Source organism: Anomaloglossus baeobatrachus, chromosome 4 (genome assembly GCF_048569485.1).
Source record: "Anomaloglossus baeobatrachus isolate aAnoBae1 chromosome 4, aAnoBae1.hap1, whole genome shotgun sequence".
NCBI lineage: Eukaryota > Metazoa > Chordata > Amphibia > Anura > Aromobatidae > Anomaloglossus > Anomaloglossus baeobatrachus.
Genome location: NC_134356.1, coordinates 528064869 through 528088747, shown reverse-complemented (window position 1 = coordinate 528088747; position 23879 = coordinate 528064869). Strand labels below are relative to the sequence as shown.

The 23879-nt window shown below is 42.8% G+C and overlaps 1 protein-coding gene across 2 annotated transcripts in view; it reads left to right on the top strand.

Moving 5' to 3' along the window:
- Window positions 1-23879, top strand: part of ARNT2 (aryl hydrocarbon receptor nuclear translocator 2) — a 213045-nt gene that overhangs the window by 117082 nt on the left and 72084 nt on the right. For both annotated transcript variants that reach the window (XM_075345922.1, XM_075345923.1), the window contains 3 exons: window positions 11882-11984; window positions 15413-15478; window positions 15581-15666. In XM_075345922.1, the coding sequence (XP_075202037.1) occupies window positions 11882-11984; window positions 15413-15478; window positions 15581-15666 (255 nt within the window). The remainder of the gene's footprint in view (window positions 1-11881; window positions 11985-15412; window positions 15479-15580; window positions 15667-23879) is intronic.

The following is a 23879-nucleotide window of genomic DNA, read 5'->3' as shown; positions in this document are numbered from 1 at the left end:
GCCTCTTGCCTGATGAAGATTTTATCAAATTGAAACGTACGTAGGCTCCTCTGAGGGCCCTCTCAAATGGAGCCTCCCCCCCTTATTCCTACCAGCTGACGTGTTTGGCTCTACCTTTTACTTATACAGCCTGCTTGTACAGGGGTCCCCATGAGACTGTGGGTAATTATATCATATGACTTACATTTGTAGCCGTGTCTAATGCTATGCCATTCTATATATGGAATCTAACATGTTTATGAATATAGCCCACTTGACATGCAATGTCTGTATGTTCCCCTGTGACTTGCAGTGTTTTATCGAATTGCTTTGAGCCAACATGTCATATTTTGTTCCACCATCTATTATATATGGGGGGGTCGCCCGTTACTCATACTTTTTAACATGCGTTTATGATCTTTTGGATGTTCACCCTTGCAGTGTATTGAATACAATTTTGTACTGTGTTGCACTTTAAAAACTTTTGTCCTCTTCTATATGCACTGCTAGATCTGCAGCAAAGAAAATAGTGATTGTATCAAAATGACAGCAAGCAGCAAGTGCCATATGACTGGAAAAGGGCCTTTACCCTTAACTCATGGTGCTATCAGATTAAGTAGCATAAACCTGCTGACAGATTCCCATTAAGCGCACCCTACTGGTTTTCCCTTGTGTTATATGTTTGTAGATCAGCTATACACATTATACTTTGTTGTTTTTATCCTTTATCAATCCTTGCACATATTTTTTTGTGCTTTTTTTAATACACAGATGTTTTTCTTGTTCTGTCTGGACAGGATCACTTCTTACATTATTTGGCCACTGATTCATTCAGAAAATATGTTAAAAAACAGCTACATAATGTATGTTCTAAAAGTTACAAAACCACAGAATTGTATCCAATAATGGAAGCCGGTCACATGCTTGAGGAGAGCTATTTTTGTTTTAAAGTCAGCTTTTTTTTGTTCCAAGATTACTTTTGATGGTGTAATTCCTATTTTTAGAAGCTTGCAAAGTATGCGCTCTCCATGACCAAATATATGTGACCACCACAAGAGGGCGCCCACCGGCATGTCGGGTGGAGCAGTTCACCACTTTGCTGTGAGACTACTCTGTGTACGGATATGAGGACACTAACATGGATGCTTTGTAGCTGGGAATCATTTTTAAGAGCTAGGAACCGATCACTCGATCATTGTTATTTCTCCACTTTGTAACTTTATTTCTAAAACCTCATCTGTGCTCTGCTACAAACACAATAGCACTGCTCCAAATGAGATCACATTATCAGTTTATGTATAGGTCAAAATGCTACAGCAATACTCATTATAGACCTTGATCTGACCATACAGATGCCATAGCTGTTAACCCCATGCTTGCCTAGCCCACAGCTTCTTTGCAAAATTCCTTAAAGGAGCTCTGTCAGTTGATTTGTGCCGCCCAAACCACTGACTGCAAGAATCCGAGGCAGGATCCTGTAATGTAAAGAGCTGTTTTACTCTGAAACGCTGTGGGATTTCAGAGAGGAACATCAATTAAAGTGCGGTTTTGGACAAGGTGACTAGTCCAAGAGGCAGGTCCTTGTTGACTATTCCCTGTCTGCTCAGCTAGACTGAAACATAGGCTGGGGCCACACGGGGACTACTGCGATCCTCTTGCATGACACTCGGCTCATGGTGGCAGTACAGCAGAGCCGAGTGTCATGCGTGTGTCCTTGCAACTGAGGTCCGTTCGTGCGAGCAGACCTCAGCTGCGGGGGGCGGGCCGGCACTCAGGAGGGGAGGGAGGGATTTCTCATCTCTCTCCTGCATAGCCAGCTATTGCCATTCTCGCACTACACTGGCGGTACACCGATGTACCGCGAGTGCAGTGTGATTTTTTTCTCGCCCCATTCACTTGAATGGGTACGAGAGAAAGAGTCTCGCATTACAGTTGCAGCATGCTGTGATTGTTTTCTCGGTCCGATTAGGGCTGAGAAAATAATCGCTCATGTGTGCTGACACACAGGCTAGAATTGGTCCAAGTGGAAATGCGATGTTTTATCGCACTCCACTCGCACCGATTTTCTCGCCGTGTGGCTTAGGCCATAAGAAGAGACTGGTCAGTCTGGCTCAGCAGTCAGTGAGAAGACTGTGGGGACCTGGCTCTTGGACTAGTCACCTTGCCCCCGCACTTTTAACTACGTTCCTCTCTGAAACATGCAATGACTCAGAATAAAACATAGATATTTGTAAGGCAAGAGCCGGTCTCTAATTCATCTTCCCTGTGGTTCAGGAAGTATGGATGAGCTGACTGGGTCTTTTGGTTCTGCCTGTTCATGTTTATTTCAGCTGGGAGACAATGCGGGGTTCTCCACCTTTGTATAGCAGAAAAACAGACGTCCGTGTGTCACATAAGTGTTGTATCCTTCTTTTTTCATGGATGCAGCACGTACCCATTATAATCTATGGTGTGCTTTTACACAATGTGTCCTTGCAAAACAAAGAGATGTCCCATTATTCCAACAGGGCAGAGGAGAAGGGCCAGTACAAGTCTATGTGTCCGTGAAAAACACGTGCAGCTCACGGATGACATTAGTGTGTAGGGTAGGGGAATCTTTAGAATTTGGTTATTGATGAATCCATGGAAAACACAGACCGTAAACTGATGGTAAAAATGGACACACTGATGACACACTGATTGTAAAAAATGGACACACTAACCGTACACTGATAGTAAAAATGGACACACTGACCGTACACTGATGGTAAAAATGGACACACTGACCGTACACTGATGGTAAAAATGGACACACTGACCGTACACTGATGGTAAAAATGGACACACTGACCGTACATTGATGGGAAAAATGGACACACTGACCGTACATTGATGGGAAAAATGGACACACTGACCGTACACTGATGGTAAAAATGGACACACTGACCGTACATTGATGGGAAAAATGGACACACTGACCGTACATTGATGGGAAAAATGGACACACTGACTGTACACTGATGGGAAAAATGGACACACTGACGGTACAATGATGGGAAAAAAGGACACACGAGTGACCCACGATGCAAAAAACTGCTGATACCAGCACAATTTTTTTCATGGCTGTGTGAATGAGGCCTTAATCTGATGAACCTTAGATTGTTTATTCAGTAAGTATTGTAGCAGGGCAGCCACAAAATGCTGGATTTCAGGCCACAATTGTGGTAGATGTGAGAAATATGATATGTTTTGCTGAAACAGAGAAAAACGTGCCAGACTCCACTTCATTCATGACAATCAAAGGGCTGAATTAATAAACCTCGTTTGGTACAAACTTTAAGGGCACTTTAATTAAGCTGAGATCTAAGGCAGTTTACTCACAGTCTGTATAACCATGATGTGCCAGTGCTGAGAATGAGATCTCATCGCCACACAATTACAGACAAAAAAACCCATTTACCTGTGGCCAAACATTTCTGTACTTCAGGACCCAACATAAACCACATGAAAGTTGTCATATTAAAAGGCAACTTCAGATCACAGAGCCAGAGGGTCTGGGAATACAAATTTATCACAATGTTTAACTCTGTTCACACAAGACTCAACCTGTCAGAAGGATTTATGACACACTACAAAATCTGAGGGGTCTGTTCCAGAGACTGATGGCACCAACTCTTTGATCCTACATGGATATTGGGACAAAAAAACGTTCACACCACTAATCAAAGCTAATTAAGGATTCACTCTCTAAGCTCAGTGTTTGTTTATTTAAATGTCTTTTATTATGCCATCCCTCTGCTCTGTTTGTGTATATATTTGTGTTTCTTCAGATATTTTGTCATACCATGCCTGATGAAGGGACCTGAGCTTGCTTTGTAACATCATTTTATTTTAGTTAGCCATTAAAGGGTATCACCACTACAAAATTTTAATTTTGTTTCACTGAGAGCAATCAATCAGTGCTGAAAACTGAACATACAGTATGTAGCGCAATTTAAATTAGCCTGGAAACACATTGTGGACACGTGGATGCATTAGCTCTTCCTTCATTGGTCTATGCCTCGTTTCTTCCTCTCCTTGATTGACAGATCCTCTCCAGCCATGTCAGGCGTTTTGCTGATAATCTAGGAGCTGCTAAATGAGGAGGAGAAGGTGGCGCCAGGCAGCGAGTGATAAAGGAGCATGATGCACCAGACGTTCACTGACCCACCCCTAAAGAACTTCCAAACTAGTTTGCATTTGCTTCAATAGCTCTTCGGTCTTCTTCATTACTTGCGCTCTTTGATTGTAAGAGAGAGACTACACGAATCATTCCATAGTAAGAGGAACTTTATTTAATTGCATAGTATCCAAAAGTTGACATTATTATTTTATTTAAAATGCATTTTACAAGGAGAAATAATTACATACAAACAAATGGGGACCAGTCACGTGGACATTTACAAATAATTAACCCCTTAAGGACGGAGCCACTCTCTACATTCATGTCCATGCCTTATTTTTCAAATCTGACCATTGTCACTTTATGCGGTAAGAACTCTGGAACGCTTCAATATATCCCAGGTATTCTGATATTGTTTTTTTTTGTGACATGTTATGCTTCATGTAAAAATATTCACATACTAGCAGGAGTAAAAATATCTCAGTACATGATGTAGATTTAAATAGTCATCATCTTCCTTAGTAAAGATTGTATTCAATATGGAATAAACTCCAAACTGAATGTAGAAGAACCTGTGCATAAAACACACATAGAATGCTATATTCACACAATGATATACATTTTATTAATATTAATACACTACATATATTATACAACAATATGTCATCATATAATACACAAATGATGTGACCGGAGAACTCCAGATGTTGCCCACCAAGCCTTCTAGCAGTAATTTTCACTGAAGCACCCCATATCTATCAATCAATGGCCATAATAGCATCTAAAACACAGATCCTCCAGATCTAATAAGAGGCTGCAGTGTGGAGAGCAGTGGGCAGTACATTGCTCAAAGTGCAGATGTGCCTGACTGTAAACTAATGAATCACATGTCTGTCTATCACACATACTCCAAACATGACAGTGCTTATGCATAACAGATCAGTTTCCGAAAAAGGCAGGCTGGTGGGGGAACAATTCCCAACTCCCATCCTACATCTTTCGGACACCGATCTCTTATGATTAACACTCTCATGTTTGGAGTATGCGTGATAGATAGACATGTTATTCATTAGTTTACAGTCAGGCACATCCACAATCAAAAAATGTTATGTACCCGAATATTGTACCAATAAAAACATCAACTCATCCCCCAAAAATCAAGCCACTGCATGACTCTGACGGCAAAAATACAGAAAAATTATAGCTCTCAAAATATGGTGATGCAAAAACTTTTTTTTTTTGTAATAAAAGCATTTTTCGGTGTGTAATAATAGCTAAACACACTATAAATTATAAACTATATAAATCTGATTTCATTGTCATTAGTGACCCAACGAATAAAGCCATCTAATCACATATACCACACGGTAAACACGTACGAATAAACAAAAGCAATTCTTGACCTGCTGTTGAACATTCTTCCTCCCAGAGGTCTCAGTCAGGTTCGGGTCACATTTATTCTACGCTCTATGTTGAGCCCTTACACCGGGGTTTCCTTGTAAATCTCTGACATCCATGATTCAGACAACGCCCCTGATGGAACATTCCCTATAATGAGGCAGATAGTCACCTTGGACTCTGTTTGTCCTATGATTTGGTGGTGTCCATCTTTTTAGTGGTGCATAAAAGCAGTCAACCACAGTTTTTTGCATTTCTGAAAAGACAGACACTGCTGACAGAGACTAGATGGAGTTCAGAATAATGCTGCTGCTTCATTATAGTGACCACATCATTCGGAGTTTTATGGCATGTGCGTACAACACGACCAAGTGCTATGCACTGCGTTATCGGATACCACTCGGACCAATGTAATATTGTGGTGTAGGTGCATATATGTGTGCGTGTGTCCGTTCAGTGCTATCTGTGGACATCTGGATAGCACACTGACAGCATTATATACTATACTTACACTACAGTTCATAGGTTTGAGTTCACCAAGACAATTTTTTCTTTTCCATGAAAAATCATACTTTTATTTATCAAATGAGCTGCATAATGATTAGAAAATATAGTCCAGACATTGACAAGGTTAGAAATAATGATTTTTTTTTTTACTTGAAATAATTTTCTCCTTCACACTTTGCTTTTGGCACAGAATGCTCCTTTGCAGCAATTCCAGCTTTGCAGACCTTTGGCATTCTACGGTAGCTGTTAATTTGCGGAGGTAATCTAAAGATATTTCACCCCATGCTTCCAGAAGACCCTCTCACAAGTTGGATTGGCTTGATGGGCCCTTTTTGCGTATCATACGATCAAGCTGCTCCCACAACAGCTCAATAGGGTTGAGATCTGGTGACTGGGCTGCCACTCCATTACAGATAGAATACCAGCTGCCTGCTTCTTCCCTAAATAGTTCATGTATAATTTGGAGGTGTGCTTTGGGTCATTGTCCTGTTGTAGGATGAAATTGGCTCCAATCAAGCGCTGTCCACAGGGTATGGCATGGCATTGCAAAATGGAGTGATGGCCTTCCTTATTCAAAATCCCTTTTACCTTGTACAAATCTCTCACTTTACCAGCACCAAAGCAACCCCAGACCATCACATTACCTCCACCATGCTTGACAGATGGCGTCAGGCACTCTTCCAGCATCTTTTCAGTTATTCTGCGTGTCACAAATGTTCTTCTGTGTGATCCAAACACCTCAAACTTTGATTCATCTGTCCATAATACTTTTTTTCCAATCTTCCTCTGTCCAATGTCTGTGTTCTTTTGCCCGTATTAATCTTTTCCTTTTATTAGCCAGTCTAAGATATGGCTTTTTCTTTGCAACTCTGCCCTGAAGGCCAGCATCCCGGAGTCGCCTCTTCACTGTAGAGGTTGACACTGGCATTTTGCGGGTACAATTATTATTATTTATTATTATTATTATTATTATTATTAATTGTTATAGCGCCATTTATTCCATGGCGCTTTACAAGTGAAAGAGGGTATACATACAACAATCATTAACAGTACAAAACAGACTGGTATAGGAGGAGAGAGGACCCTGCCCGTGAGGGCTCACAGTTTACAGGGAATGGGTGATGGCACAATAGGTGAGGACAGAACTGGTTGTGCAGTGGTGTACTGGCTTATTGTAGGTTGTAGGCTTATTGGAAGAGATGGGTCTTCAGGTTCCTCTTGAAGCTTTTCACGGTAGGGGAGAGTCTGATATGCTGAGGTAGAGCGCTCCAGAGTATAGGGGAGGCACGGGAGAAATCTTGTACGCGATTGTGGGAAGAGGAGATAAGAGAGGAGTACAGAAGGAGATCTTGTGAGGATCTAAAGTTGTGTGCAGGTAGGTACCGGGAGGTCACAGATGTAGGGAGGAGACAGGTTGTGGAAGGCTTTGTATGTCATGGTTAATCTTTTGAACTGCAGTCGTTGGGCGATGGGAAGCCAGTGAATGGATTGGCAGAGTGGCGAGGCTGGGAAATAGCGAGGGGAGAGATGTATTAAGCGGGCCGCAGAGTTTAGGATAGATACTATTTAATGAAGCTGCCAGTTGAGGACCTGTGGGGCTTTGATTTCTCAAACTAGAGACTCTAATGTACTTGTCTTGTTGCTCAGTTGTGCAGCGGGCCCTCCCACTTCTCTTTCTACTCTGGTTAGAGCCTGTTTTTGTGATCTCCTCTGAAGGGAGTAGAACACACTGTTGTAGGAAATCTTCAGTTTCTTGGCAATTTTTTGCATGGAATATCCTTTATTTCTAAGAACAAGAATAGACTGTTGAGTTTCACATGAAAGTTCTCTTTTTTTCTGGCCATTTTGAGAGTTTATTGGAACCAACAAATGTAATGCTCCAGATTCTCAACTACCTCAAAGGAAGGTCAGTTTTATAGCTTCTCTAATCAGCAAAACTGTTTTCAGCTGTGCTAACATACTTGCATAAGGGTTTTCAAAGGAATTTCTAAACATCCATTAGCCTTCTAACACAGTTAGCAAACACAATGTCCCATTAGAACACTGGAGTGGTGGTTGTTGGAAATGGGCCTCTATATACGTATGTAGATATTGCATTAAAAAACAGACGTTTGCAGCTAGAATAGTCATTTACCACATTAACAATTTATAGAGTGTACTCTGTTTAATTTAATGCTAGCTTCATTAAAAAAATGTGCTTTTCTTTAAAAAATAAGGAAATATCTAAGTGACCCTAAACTTTTGAACTGTAGTGTACCTGTCCCCGCCACTGCTGTCTCTGGTGCTGCTGTTACGTCCAGGTCCGCGGTGCAGTGAATATAATAAGCGGGTTAAAAAATAAGTGACAGCAGTGCCGAAGGCAGCAGCGCTGGAGACAGGTGGGTATAGAAAATCATTTTATTTTAAAGACGTGTTTTCTCTAGTATGTGCCACACGAATGTCACACGGATCATATCCGTGTGCGGGCCATGTGACATCAGTGCTACCGGAGAAAAACGGACATGTGGCCGTATGGAACACAGAGGTGTGCGCAGACACATTGATTTTTATAGGTCTACGTGTGTCCGTGTCTCTAGTACATGTGACAATGGACATCACACGGACATGTGAAAGAGGGCAATTGGGCAATGCAGATCTGCGATTTTGAGATCTTGCCAATTCAGCATGAGAGAACAATCGCAGCATGTTGTGAGTGGCTCCAATATTCAGATCACATGCACCTCTATAAGTCTATGGATGAATGTGAAACATCAAATTTCCCTCAGACATCATCTGAGTTCAGTCCAATTAGCACGGATGCAGACAATGGAGAAGATGGAGAAATTAAGTTCTCTGTCTTCTCCACAGCTATGCTGTGATTCTCTCATGCCAGATAATTGGATCACGCAAAAGTGACGTTCGGATCAAACTGGCAGAGTTTGATCCTAGTTTTATTAAAGGGAACCTGTCACCAGATTTTTCCCTATTAAACTAAAAGAGTCACCTTCTGCAGCTCCTGGGCTGCATTCTATGAAGGTGCACCTTGGCCCTGACTCCCCTTCCAGACCCTAAAAATAACTTTATAAAACTTGGCCGTTAGGTATGCTAATTACCTGTGTTGGCCAGATGGGCAGGCTCATTTTCTACTCCTTTCTGCTCCTTTCCCCCCTCCTGCCGCTGATCGCTGTCCTCCTTTCTTGATTCACAGGATGACGCCCTCCGTCATGATCCTCCTCGCATTTTCAAACCTCGCGCCTGTGCAGTTATGTTGGATCGCGCAGGCGCATTTCGCTCTGCCATATCGCGGTCAGAGCAGAAAACATAGCTGCTCTAGCTTGCGCCGGTGAGCTAAATGCGCAGGCGCGAGATTATGGGTGGGTACGAGCATGGTGCTGGTGAAGTCGGCGCTGTGCATGACCTCACCAGCACCATGCTCGTATCCCTAGATGAAATAATTCAGAGGTGTAGTTTATAAAGTGGGGGTCATTTATCAGGGGGGGTCATGGCACCCACAAACCATTCCAGCAAAATCTGTATCCCAATATCCCGCTTCTTCACTTCCTCAGCACTGTACCTCAAAAGCAGCTTTCAACCGCATATGGGGTATCATCATACTTTGGTGAAATAACACAACAAATTGTACTGTTCATTTTCTCCTGTTACTCTTGTGAAAATGGAAAATTGGGGTCCAAAGCAACATGTTTGTGGGAGATATGTATTTTTTAATTTTCATGGCTCACCGTTATATAATTCTGTGAAGCACCTGTAGGTTCAAGGTTTTCACTACACCTTTTAGATATATTCCACCACAGGCGCAAGAAAAGGTTAAAGACTGCCCACGCATGCATGCTATAATACATTGATTTGCCCTCTGCAGGGCAGATCAAAGTGCGCCTGCACAGGACCGCAATGCTGGCCAGTGTGCATGACGTAGAATGTGTCATCCATACTGGGCTGTGTAGAAGAAAGACGGCGATCACCACAGAGAGGAAGCGCCAGATCGGAGAGCAGCGACACCCATTGAACTGGACCGCCCCCTAGGTGAGCATAATAAAAGTGTGTTTTTACGTTATACAGAGTGGCCTGAGCTCTTATATACAGCATTCTAGAATATTGCATATAAGAGCTCAATGGTGGTGGCCACAGTTTATAGGGGACAAATCTGGTAACAGGTTCCCTTTAATGTCTCTGTCAGAAGTGGGGTCTTCCTGGGACTCCTGATATAGCATTTCATTCAGATGTCGACGGATAGTTTGTGGTGATGCACCATGAATTTTCAGGACAGCTTCAATTTATTTGGAACTTGATTGGGTCTACTTAGGCACTTTCTGGACCATATTGCATTGCAACCTTTTCATCAGTTTTTCTCTGCTGTCCACGTCCAGGGAGATTAGCTACAGTGCCGTGGGTTGTAAACTTCATGATTATGTTGCGCACTGTGGACAAAGGAACATCAAGATCTCTGGAGATTGACTTGTAACCTTGAGATTGTTCAAGGATGCCAACACTTTTGGTCATGACTGTATATTGTCACGCTTGTAGAAAACAGACATAGTCTGAGATTTCACAACCAAGTTTGGGTATTGTGCACAGACCATAGCTGCTGCTAGGAACCAATGTGCACATTTTACATGTAGTTTTAAAAATAGTTAGGGTGCATACAGCCAACTATGTAGGTGCTGGTAGATGGGATATTGACTCCCCGGTAGTACTTGATTGCAAATTTCACCGCATTCTTCAAGAATTTCATGCATTAGTGTTTGTTTATTTACATAGACAGGTGATGGACAGATGAGAGTACAGGAAATAGCGACACAGGACGTTTCGACCTATTTGGTCTTTTTCAAAAAATGTTGCTCTATTATGTTGTAAGGAGGACGCTCCCGCGCCTGTGTCTCAGCTGATCTGGACACAGACAGATCAGCCGGGACACAGGCGCGGGGGCGCCCTCGCTACAACATAATAGAACAACATTTTTTGAAAAAGACCACATAGGTCGAAACGTCCTGTGTCACTATTTCCTTTACCCTCATCTGTCCATCACCTGTCTATGTAAATTAACAAACACTAATACATCAAATTCTTGAAGAATGCGGTGAACTTTGTAACTTTTGTATCATTTTATATGTGGCAGAGAGAGGACCAATACTAAGTAAAGGCATATAACACCGCGACATGGAAAGATGTATTAGAATAACCAATGACCTAACATTACTGATATTGAAATGTAACCTTATATGAAGGAGACGTGGGAATTCACTGTTTGGGTTTGAGGTTTTTCGCCCAGCAAATTTCTTATTTAATGTTATTAATGTCTTGTGATTAAAGGAGTATTTCCAAAATTGTAAGTTATCCCCTATCCGTAGGGTTCGACTGCAAGGACCCCAGCACTTCCAAAAATAGGGTTCTGGATCCCAAAACCTTGATTCTGCAATGCCCCATCTTGAATGGAGCGGAGGTGTCCCTGCTGAGCCTCTACTGCATTTACTATGAGACTGCTCGAAAAAGCCACGTAGAGTTCTTGGCTTCCAGGTTATCTATTGATAATGAATGGGGCTGATGTCACGCAGGACCGCCAACAATCAGTGATCCTCTATCCTAGCTATAGTGGATAGCTTTCAGTTCTGGTTGTATCCAGTTGATTTTGTAAAAAGAGATGAAATGAAGAAACTAAGTGAACTATATTTACTAGTCAATTACTGTATTCATTTTTGCAGCTTTTCACGTCTTTCTACTTTGGTGCAGAGGCTTCATGTAACAACTTACTAACAGAAACACGAGTATCCCTGTAAAGTCAACGTATTGAATTTCTTAATTTAATAAGGAAATGAGAAGGAAAAAAAATAATTACATTTTTTTTTGTTTTTCTGTATTTAGGACGGATTTTGGATTTGAAAACGGGCACAGTGAAGAAAGAGGGCCAGCAGTCATCTATGAGAATGTGCATGGGATCACGGCGGTCCTTCATTTGCCGGATGAGGTAATGGGCCTTTATGAATGCTGATTTTTCTAAGACTGAGGTGCATTTTTAGGACTTTAAATTACATTATAACCAGTTTCTTTAATTAAAGGCAGAGCTTTTTTTTCTTTTAATTTGCTCATGTTTTTTTGACACTAGATTTTTTTTTTTTTTTTTTACATTTTCTTTTCTTTTTAACAGGGTTTTGAGAATGGCTATTTTGCCTGATATGTTTATACAGCATTAAGAGATATGCTTTACTACAGTAACGTGGACCATAGGAACTTGTATACTGTGTAAAGAGAGGAGGAGAGAAGCTGTCACCGTCATTTTTGGGAATAGTGTGAATTTAATATGTTTTTTGGAGTTCCCTGTCATTTTATTCATGAGACAACTGAAATGTCATTTTACATCTGTGAGGCTGTGGCCAGAGTCACAATGCAGAACTTTTTTTGTAACATAGACAACAACACATAGATAGTGTGATGAGTTATTCCCTTTAAAGGGAACCAACCAGCAGGATTTTCATATATAAAGTAAGTCCAGTGCTATAATGGTGCTAGGATGCTAAATTTAACCGTACATTTTGTTCAGAGATTGGATTTTATTTCAGAAATATGTGCAAGTAAAGTTCCAGCAATGCACTCCTATTTGATTGACAGGTGCAACAGGAAGGGAATATGTGGGTCGGGCTTTGCTATCTATTCCCGCCCCTGTCTGTCTGCCTGCGTCGGATTTAATGTCTATGATGGCGACGGGGAGAAGGGCCAGACAGGGACAGGAATAGATAGCAAGACGCGACCCACATATTCCCTTCCTGTTGCACCTGTCAATCCAATAGCAGCGCATTGCTGGAACTTTGCTTGCACATATTTCTGAAATAAAATCCAATCTCTGAACAAAAGCTATGCTTACATTCAGCATCCTAGCACCAGTATAACTCTGGCTTTACTTTATATATGAAAATCCTGCTGGGTGGTTCCCTATAAAGAGAATCTGTCATTAAGTTTTTGTGTCACTTACTGGGCTGCTTAGTGTAGATTTGATAAAATCACTGCCTAATCAGCAGTACATTATCATTAGAGGACTACTTGGTGTGCTGCCAGGTAGTCCAGTATATTCATGAGCTCTGTATAACTGCTAGATCTGTAGCAGAGAAAACATTGATTCTATCATAATGACAGCAAACAGCTCAGGAAGTGACACATCACTAGAATCAGGGTCTCTGTCTCCATGTTATGCAGCTCTCAGATGAGGTAGGAAAAACCTGGTGACAGATTCCCTAAAAATTTAGCTAACATCAGAAAAATTACAGGTTTCTTAAAGGAAACTCATGTTCCCAAGCACTCCTGTAGATATAAAGTTAATCTGCTGGTTAATAGCTTCACAATGCTGTTTAGATGCCTTATTAAAAGCATGACTGTCCGGAGAAAATCAATTTTATTCCTCCCCAGAGCTGCCAGTTTTCAGTCTTATAGGGGCTCACTATGCTGTGCGCAGTGACTGTAGGTACACCTTGACACTCTGACAGAGGCGCCACTCCGTGTTGTGACTAAATCTGTGGTGGCTCGCCTCTGTGACTGGATTCCAATGGGTCCCAGGTAGAATAATGCTTATTTTCTCCAGGTAGGTGAACTTTTAGTAAAGCATCTGGACAGCATTGTAACTTTATTAACCTGCAAATTACCACTGTATCTGCAGATTAGTAGCCATCTGGAGACATAACTTGTTCATTTTAATGTTTTTATACTTAACACATTTTTAAACCTTCTTGTTTTTTATTTCATGTTTCATTATCTACAGTAAAGCATGGATCTGTTGAAGGTCTGCTGACGCTAACTTGACCCCTTGATATGTTTCTTCTGAGGTTGTTGAGTTCCGGTCAGGAGACCTGCAGCCGGTGCATGTGTTAGGCTCAATATTCTGACTGTGAGACATAAATGTGTGAATCCAGCCTAAAGCGGGCTTCACACGTAGCGACATCGCTAGCGAGATGTCGTTGGGGGTCACGGAATTCGTCGTTGCGTGTGAAATGCAGGAATGACTGTTAACGATCAAAATTACTCACCTAATCGTTGATCGTTGACACGTCGTTCCTTTACCGATTATTGATTTTAATGGATCTACATGTGTCCGTGTCTCCAGTACATGTGAAAACGGAGGTCACACGTACCCTAGACACGTATGTGTGAAGGAGGCCTAAAGGGGGCTTTAAACGCAACGACATCGCTAACGAGATGTCATTGGGGTCACGGAATTCGTGACGCACATCCGGCCTCGTTAACGACGTTCAGTGTAAAACATACGAACGACCGCTAACTATCAAAATTACTCACCTTATCGTTAATCGTTGACACGTCGTTCTAATCCCAAATATCATTGATGGTGCTGGATGCAGGTTGTTTGTCGTTCCTGTGGCAGCACATATCGCTATGTGTGACACCGCTGGAACGAGGAACAACATCGTACCTGCAGCCGCCGGCAACGAGGAAGGAAGGAGGTTGGCGGAATGTTCCGGCCGCTCATCTCCGCCCCTTCGCTTCTATTGGGCGGCCGCTTAGTGACGCCGCTGTGACGGCGAACGAACCTCCCCCTTAAGAGAGAGATTGTTCGGCGGCCACAGCGACATCGGTGAGCAGGTAATTGCGTGTGACGCTACCGTAGCGATATTGTTCGCTACGGCAGCGATCACCCCGTGGCACGCTAGCGATGTCGCAGCGTGTAAAGCACCCTTAAAACAATATGTTGTTCGGTGACAATGATTTCCTTAGGTCATGGGGATGCAGCCTGCTGCTCATAGTTTATATGCAGCCTAGAATCAATAGCTGACACCACTAGCGATGGACAGAAAATAGAAATAATATACTATTACAAAAAAATAAATTTAAAAATTGGTTCAATCTAAATATTTAACTATTAAAAAAATGGGATATAAAGAAAACCAAACCATTTGATTTAATGGGAAAGTGTATAAAGCACCAAGGTATTAAAATAATATAAATGGGTGTTATAGTATGTATGTATATGTATTGTGTTTAACGACTGTCCTTGTATATTAATCTACATTATAGCTGGTTCTGTATCTTACAGGTAAATGTTCGCTCAGCCGGTTAGGATTGTTAATAGTCCTATCACTATTCCAGTCCTACAGACATTGAGACGCCCCTTGGTGTAGAGTAGAAGGGTCTTAGATAACTGGCAGTCATTGTGGGCTTTTTGGAAGATATTCTTTTTTTTTTTTTCTTTTTTTACTCCAAGTTGTGAATCTTGTGTCAGTCTACTGGAATTTCAGCCATTGCTGAAGGAATAGCATAATTGCGTCTTCTTATTGTGAGCCATTAATGTTATGCTTAGGGAAAGAAAACCTTCAATACACCTTTAGCAGGCCTTATTCTTAATAACAAATGGTCTATTACTATGCAGTAACATAGCGATTGTCGGTACTGTAGGTGCGGTAATGCCCCCCTGGATCACCTGCCTCTGAGCAGAATCACCACCATGCGAAAGAGATACAGGTAAGACGTGCAGGACTATTGGTAACCATGTCCCCTTCATCTTCTGTGTGTTGTCTGCACTGTTCCCATACCCTACAACACAGCCTTTACTGTCTCTTTCAGGAATGGGCTCGGGCCAGTGAAGGAAGGAGAGGCCCAGTATTCTGTAGTTCACTGCACTGGATACATTAAGGCCTGGCCACCAGCAGGTAAGGAATATGGGACCGAAAAAGAACTGGCAAAAAGCGAAAATCTGATCTTATTTAACATTACAGGACAGAATACCCGATTTTTACCATCGATCCAGATTACCCCCTTACTGCAGACAGTGTAATTGTTGGATTCCAGCCTTATAAGAGGAGATATGAGAACTCTGTGTTCAGTGTAAGAAATATAACAAATGTAAGGCCTAGGACACACGGCAAGAAAAATGGTGCGAGTGGAATGCGATAAAAGATCACATTCCACTCGGACCAATATTACTCTATGGGGCAGCTCCCATGAGCAATTATTTTGTCAGCCCTAATCGGACCGAAAAAACAGTTGCAGCATGCTGCGGGTGGAATGCGATCTTGTTCCACTCGCACCCATTCAAGTCTATGGGGCGAGAGAAACATCGCACTGCACTCGCATTACACCGGTGTAACGCGAGAGCAGTGCGATTATCACATCAGCCGGCAACGGAGGAGATAGGGAGATAAATCCTTCACCTCTCATCCGCTAGCGTTCCCCTCCCTCCGCAAGTGAGGTCTGATCGGACTACAGTCACATGACACTCAGCTCCCACTGTGCTGCTAGCATGAGCCGAGTGTTATACGAGCACTCGCACAAATCCCCGTGTGGCCTCGGCCTAACAACTACACCGTCCCCTCAGCGATACACCTAATGTAAATGAAGGAAATGTAGCTTCACAGGCATTTGCCAATTGGCTAAGCCAGGCATAGATGCTTGTGTAAGTAAAGATGTCTTGAGGCGTGGAGTTCATAAGTTCAGATCTAGCCAAGGTGAAATCTGGAAGGATTGTCTGTGTTTTTGCCCTTCTTGCACAAGTTTCCTCCTAGTGCTCCAGTTTCCTCCCACACTGAAAACACAGCTGGCTTCCTATGCAATTGGCCTCAATGTATGAGGGTTTCTGCGGGTAATAGAGAACACGGAGGACAAGGCGATGCTGACTGTGTCCACCATGGCAGATTGATGCAGACATATCAACCATTATGTCACTTTTGTGTTTAGCTTTTTTTTAGCTCATGTAGTCTTCTTAGGTAAAAGATGTTAGGTGCCAACCATGAATTATGCTGATTCCAGGACTTTACACAAGTTGTCACCCATCTTTTAACAAGCTCTGAATAATTTATATACATTTGCATTGCTTTATTATTATTTACATCAATTCCCCTATTCATTTTCTCTTACCTACATGTAGAGCTGATTGAACGGAGATCAAAGTTTACCTCAGATTGAGAATATATGAAAACACTGGGTTGTCTCATCAGAAAACTGCCCCTTTAAAATATATCCACGAGGGGATCAGCTGACAGTCCTTCTCGGTCTCACTTCTTGCTACACTGTTGTATAGCTCTTTGCTGAGGGAGGCCACAGTGGGTCTGGTGTAATATTAAACTGACCAGCTGGCCATATAATACAATGTAAAGGGGGCTATACACGCTGCGACATCGCTAATGCGGAGTCGTTGGGGTCACGGAATTTGTGACGCACATCCGGCCGCGTTAGCGATGTTGCTGCGTGTGACACCGATGAGCAATTTTGCATCGTTGCAAAAACGTGCAAAATCGCTCATCGGTGACATGGGGGTCCATTCTCGATTATCGTTACTGCAGCAGTAACGATGTAGTTTGTCGCTCCTGCGGCAGCACACATCGCTATGTGTGACGCTGCAGGAACGAGGAACCTCTCCTTACCTGCCTCCCGGCCGCTATGCGGAAGGAAGGAGGCGGGCGGATGTTCCGGCCACTCATCTCCGCCCCTCCGCTTCAATTGGGCGGTCGCTCAGTGACGTCACTGTGACGCCGCACGGACCGCCCACTTAGAAAGGAGGCGGTTCGCCGGTCACAGCGACGTCGCCGGGCAGGTAAGCATGTGTGACGGGTCTGCGCGATGTTGTGCGGCTTGGGCAGCGATATGCCCGTGTCGCACAACAGATGGGGGCGGGTATCCACGCTAGCGATATCGGGACCGATATCGCAGCGTGTAAAGTAGCCTTTAGTGGAGTCTGCCAAATCTGGAGCCACTCAGAGAGGGGTTTTTCATTCTTCCAGCTCCTCACCATCAGTCTTTGTTTCCAGGGCCACAGTAGTAAAATCCTGTCTACATCATATGTCCACTGCTGCCAATCACCGTCTACATCTGCATTACCGCTGCGTCCAGTGATTGGCTGCAGCGTTAATATGTTATAGACAGGATGTCACCACTGTAACCTATTAATAAAGAGCCTGCAGTGAGGTGGTGCCAGAGGGTCAGGAGCCTCAACAGGAAAGTAATGCTTATGTTGTTATTTTAAAGCAGTGCCCCTTGTGATTGTCAAGATCAAGTAATGTAAAGGTCTTTTATCAAATGGACTGGTGACATACTATCATTTCTCTAGTGTCAGGAGTTCAGACACACGAGATCTGAGCTGCACGGTGTGAACCAGAGCAGAGCAAACATTATTCTAGGGTTGTTAGTATTAACTAGAGGAGAGTACAGCGCGTGATGTTACTGGCTGCCGTGATACATAGGAGATGTTTAGAACACTTTTTCTTTTTGTAGGAAAGCTGAATGTGTGAAATCAGAGGTTGGTGTATTTGGCGGATCACAATGCTCTGTTCCAAGATGAAATGTGACTTTTTATTGCTGAAAAATGATCCATCAGCTGAGATTCTCATAGGAAATGAAAGATGCTGAATGTGTTTGCCAAAGTTTGTCATACGGGCATCTCGGCTTTCCATTTTAACCAGGGTCATGTATTAGGAGCCGAGTCTGTAAATGAAGACGGACCTGACTTGTGGATGACCATTCATTTTAAACCTCGCAGGACCATAGGGACTTGCACCGCATTATAAGCGATGTGTTTTATTCCTGGATTGTTTATCGCCCATTACTCTGCTCTGATATATGAATTATGGCTGTATACAACACACTGCAGCTTGATCCAAGACAATGTTTGCTGATTTGTAGTAGAACCACATGTTCCTGTATTTTCAGACATGGAAATCTGACTACTGCCATCAACCAGTTCAATACAGATCAATTACACCCAAAACACACAGGGTATGGGCATACGAAGTCTTTCTGCTGAGGTCCACATAGCAGAAGCCCCATGCTCTTGTGGCGTTTGGAGGAGAATTTGGAAAAGTTCTGCTCCAAACACTCCTTGAAAAACAAACGATAAGAGTATTTTCACACATTGAGTGTTTACAGCAGAAATCTCTGCTCAAAAAGCTCATAACGTGGCAGGAAAAATGCACCATAAAGTATGGGTTTTTGATGCGTATTTTTTTTCCTGTTCGTTTGACTGCTAAAAGAATTGACACCTGCAGATTTCTGCTATGTCCGCACTTTGCGTTTCCACCTGCGTTTTAGGTGCTTTTTAGGTCCGTTTTGAACTGCACCTTTTCCATGCCAAAAGGCATGCGTTTTGATTTCCCAGCAAAGTCAATGTAAAATGGGGATTTCTAGACCGCACTTTGCGTTTTAAAACGCTGCGTTTAATTTGCATAATTTGTGGCAAAAACCATGCGTTCAAAGAAGCAGCATGTCAATTGTTTTTGCCATTTCTGCAGCGTTTTGCTAACATTGAAGTCAATGAGAATTGTCAAAAAGCAACAAACCTCAAAATTCCAGCGTTTTACCTGCTTTTTAGGTGCAGAAAACATGCGTTTTGGACTATATAAACGCATGCTTTTCTGACATTAAAATAATGGAATAATATGTCCCTTTACACACACACATAGTCCGACAATTAAATTAAAGAAAATTAGGATTTTATTGCTATTTTAGCATTAAATATTATAAAACCACTATAATTTCATGAAATCTCAATATTTCCTTCATTAATTTCAAAATTATATGTTTTCCTTTTTTTTTCTCTTTTTTCATGATGTTTGACTATTTCATCTTTATTTAGCAGTGTCTTGATGTTCAAAACGCATCTGTCAAAACGCAGGTGAAAAAGCATGTAAAAAGCGCTAAAAACGCATCTAAAACGCGGTAAATACGCATGCGTTTTCAGCGCTAAATGTCTGGAAAAGGCAACTTTGGCTAAATCAATTAAGGCAAAAAGGTGCGTTGTAAACTGCAAGTAGGGCAACGCAAAGTGCGGTCATAGCCTAAAACTCCTACAATTCTGCAAGAAAAAACAAGCAACGTGTGAATGAAACTTCAGAATGTTTATCACTTTGCTATGTTTTTTAGTGGCAAAAATGTATGTGTGTGGGGGGGGGGGGCAAAAATATATCAAGCCCTAAGGCCACAGTCACTTATCAGCAATTTTTTTTTTTTCAGAGATCTTCAAAAAAATAGACCGTTTTTCAGTGTGCTGGATATGTTTTTGGTCCATGTTTCCACCTTTACCATCTGCGTGTCATCCCTTTTTATCACAGGCACAAAAAAACCTGATGACAAGATTCTAACCCTCGCCCATAAGACTTCAATTAGTTCGCGGCTTCAGGACTCTAACTTTAAAACACTAGCAAGATGGTATAGGGTCCTGTCCAAATTACACCAGATGTTCCCTGGAGTGGATCCCACCTGCTGGTGATATGGTGAGGGGGAGGGAGACCTGGTACATATCTTTTGGTCTTGTCCGGATTTGCAGAGGTTTTGGTCAGATGTGGAGAGGGTGATCAGACGGGTGACGGGCACAACTCAGCAGCTTGGTCTGGAATTGTTCCTATTGCAGCTGTTTGTACACCTGCTTTTGTTGTTTGTATGTCATGGTCGGGTTTGTGGATAAATAAAAAAAACAAAAAAAAAAAAAAACCTGATGACGCTTCTTTTAAGAACCACTGAAAAACAAACTAAATACAGATGGCACCAATGTGTTGTCTATTTCTTTTCACTATCCTGTCCCAAAAACAGACCACATCAGGACATGTTTGTATGCAGACCATCAGCCAGCAAAAACACTTATTAGGCTATGTGCCCACGGGACTCTGTACCTGCGGATTTTGCTGCGGAAAACCTGCAGATTTATCTGGATTTTCTAGATAAATCCGCAGGTTTCAGCATGCACAGACATTCCCCATGTTATCCTATGGGACATGGGAAGTGCTGTGTCCATGCTGCGGTATGTGCGGCTGCAGAATATGCTGCAGATGTCCCGCAGCCGCACATAACTGCATGTCAATTATTCCTGCGGAATTACCTGCGGGAATCCCGGCCCTCGACTATGGAGATAGAGGCCGGGACTTCCGCAGGTAAGCCGCACGAATGTCCGCAGGTTTACCGCAGCTATTTTGCTGGAATCCCGCAGCTAAAAATAGCTGCGGATTCCGGCGAGCAGCTGCGGGAAACCTGCGGCCGTACCTGCGGATATATCCCTTGGGCACATAGCCTTAATGTGAATAGCCCCATAGAATTTTATATCTGCATGTGCTGTCCGTGAAAACAACTGACAGCACACAGACAACAATCACTGACGTGTGAATAAGGCCTTCACATTTATTTTAGCTTTTATTTAGGCATGTAAAAATGCATGATTTTTATATGTTTTTACAGATATTTTTATGTAGCACAAAAAGTGTTAAAAAAAACGATGTTTGTAGCGAGTTTAAGGGCTCTTGCGCACGTAACTGTTGAATATTCTGCATCGATTTAACAGCACATGGGCCCTTCAAATCGCTGCAGAAACACTGCGTAATGGATGCAGTATTTTTGTATAAAAAATCCGATTTCATGCGCTCTGGCTGCTGCCCCCACCATAGACAGAGCGGGAGCTGCATCCATAGCACACAGAATAATTGACATGCTCATTTTATGAACGCACGGATTTGGGTCAAAATTTTAGCACCCAAGTCGCTGCGTTCAAAAAAGCAACATGCGCACGTCTCGTGCACAATCTACATAGATTGTGCAGGGGACGCAGGACGCATGCATTTACACTGCAGTGCTATACGCAGCGTAAATGCATGCAATTACGCAACGTGCGCATGAGCCCTTAGGTATATGCGTATGCTGCAGATTCGGTGCTGAAATTTTCTGCACCAAAAAGCGCACCTTGTGGCAAAAAACACACCAAAAAACGCATGCTTTTTTTAGTGAAATCATTGGTTTGAAGGGCTGAAAAACGCAGGAGAAAAAAGAGCACCAACAATTGACATGCTGCAGATTTTTACTGCAAGGAAAAACGAAGCAATGTGCGCAAAGCACTTCTGAATTCTCATAGCCTTTGCTGGGAGGATAGACATGCAGATTTGGGCTACAAACTATAAACTGCACCAAATCTGCATAAAAATCACAGCACACGCACACCCTAATGATGTCCTATTGACTTACCGTACATCTGGTTGTAGCCTTTTTTTGTGCCCAAAAAAACACCTTGGCCCTGATTCATCAAAGCAATTTCCCCAGAATTCTGGCATAAATTTCTTTGAAAAGTTGCAACATTTCGGTGCAAATCAGAGTGGTTAAAAAAAAATTGTGTTACTTTTGGCATTTTTGTTTCTCCCAACTGTGCCAAAATGGGCAGGTCAGGGGCACGGCGGGGGTAGGAGGCTTCAACACATATAAGTGGTGATAAACTGTAGCGTTCCCTACACCATAAATCTTGCTCCGATCAGGGACTGGAGTAAGGTCTCTGGCTCTGCACACACGACTTGTCAGACTAATTGATTAAAAAAAAAAATCATGAGTTAAGCTGGGTTCACACATAGCGACAGCGACAACGATGTCGCTGTTACGTCACCATTTTCTGTGACGTATCAGCGACCTAGTAAGTCGCTGTTATGATCGCTGCTTAGCTGTCAAACACAGCAGAAGCAGCAGCGATCATAACGTCGCTACATGTGCAGAGAGCAGGGAGCCGCGCACACTGCTTAGCGCTGGCTCCCTGCTCTCCTAGCTACAGTACACATCGGGTTAATTAACCCGATGTGTACTGCAGCTACATATGCAGGGAGCAGGAGCCGGCACTGGCAGCGTGAGAGCGGCGGAGGCTGGTAACGAAGGAAAATATCGGGTAACCACCTTGGTTACCCGATGTTTACCCTGGTTACAGCTTACCGCAGCTGCCAGATGCCGGCTCCTGCTCTCTGCTCGCTTCATTTCGTCGCTCTCTCGCTGTCACACACAGCGAACTGTGCGTCACAGCAGGAGAGCAACAAGAAAAAAATGAACTAGGGCTGTGTGTAACGAGCAGCGATCTCACAGCAGGGGCCAGAGCAGCGATCTCGCTGTGTGTGAAGCACCCCTTAGGCGCTTCTAACTCCTCCACACCCCTTATCGCATCAAGACCGGCTGAAACAAATTGCCCATTTTGATCAATTGGGGTTTACGGAGCTGATTCAGCACACAGTTTGTAGAAGACATCTGGTGTAAATGTTTTTAAAATGTGGCAAAAATTAGTTGCACAAAAATGTTATGACTAGAAGTGTTTTTATGCCAGTTCCAACGCCTTTTTGAAAGTGGGCAGAGCTTAGTGGGAGGGCATAACCGAGCACCGCTCAATAAATGGATAATTTTATGCAACAAAAGTGGCATAAAATACCACTGAAATATATACTCCAGCCTGTAACTGAGGAACATTTTTGGTGTATGTCAGCTGACAATTGCTCCAAAATCATCGAAAGGCACCTGTTAATGAGTTTGGCGTACCTTACTACACCCTGGATCAAGATTGGGCTACAAAATATCAGCCTTGATGAATTGGCCCAATGTGTGAAACTTCCCAAGAGCACATCCATCATATGGGGCATTTCTGCTATGGAATTTCCACGGCAGAAAATTTGCTGTGATTCAGGGAGAGGCAAATTGGGCTCTAAATGGGGCGGATTTCGATGCAGACTTTGCTGCAGAAATGCTTCATCTTGTCCCTTCTACATCAGCAACACTGCCCAGTGATTGACTGCAGAGGTCGCGTGCACTTCAGTCATTACATCACTGCTGTGGCAAGTGCGCAAAAACCGTGAGCAGAGGCAGACGGGCAGCACTGGACCCACGGAGGGTGAGCGCATCTAATTTATTATCTTTCCCAAGTGTAAGCCTATGGGCATAATAGAAATAAAATGGAAGATCTGATTAAACAAAGAAGACACGTACTTACATAGGATGGTCCAGTTATGTGGATAAATAATGCGCTTTAATACATACATTACAGAATACATCGTCCACTCTGGACATAGCCTAAAATCTGCTACAAAATTCAGATGGGTTGCCTATAATTTGTAATAATAACTAGCTGTACTACCCGGCTTCACCCGGGTTAATA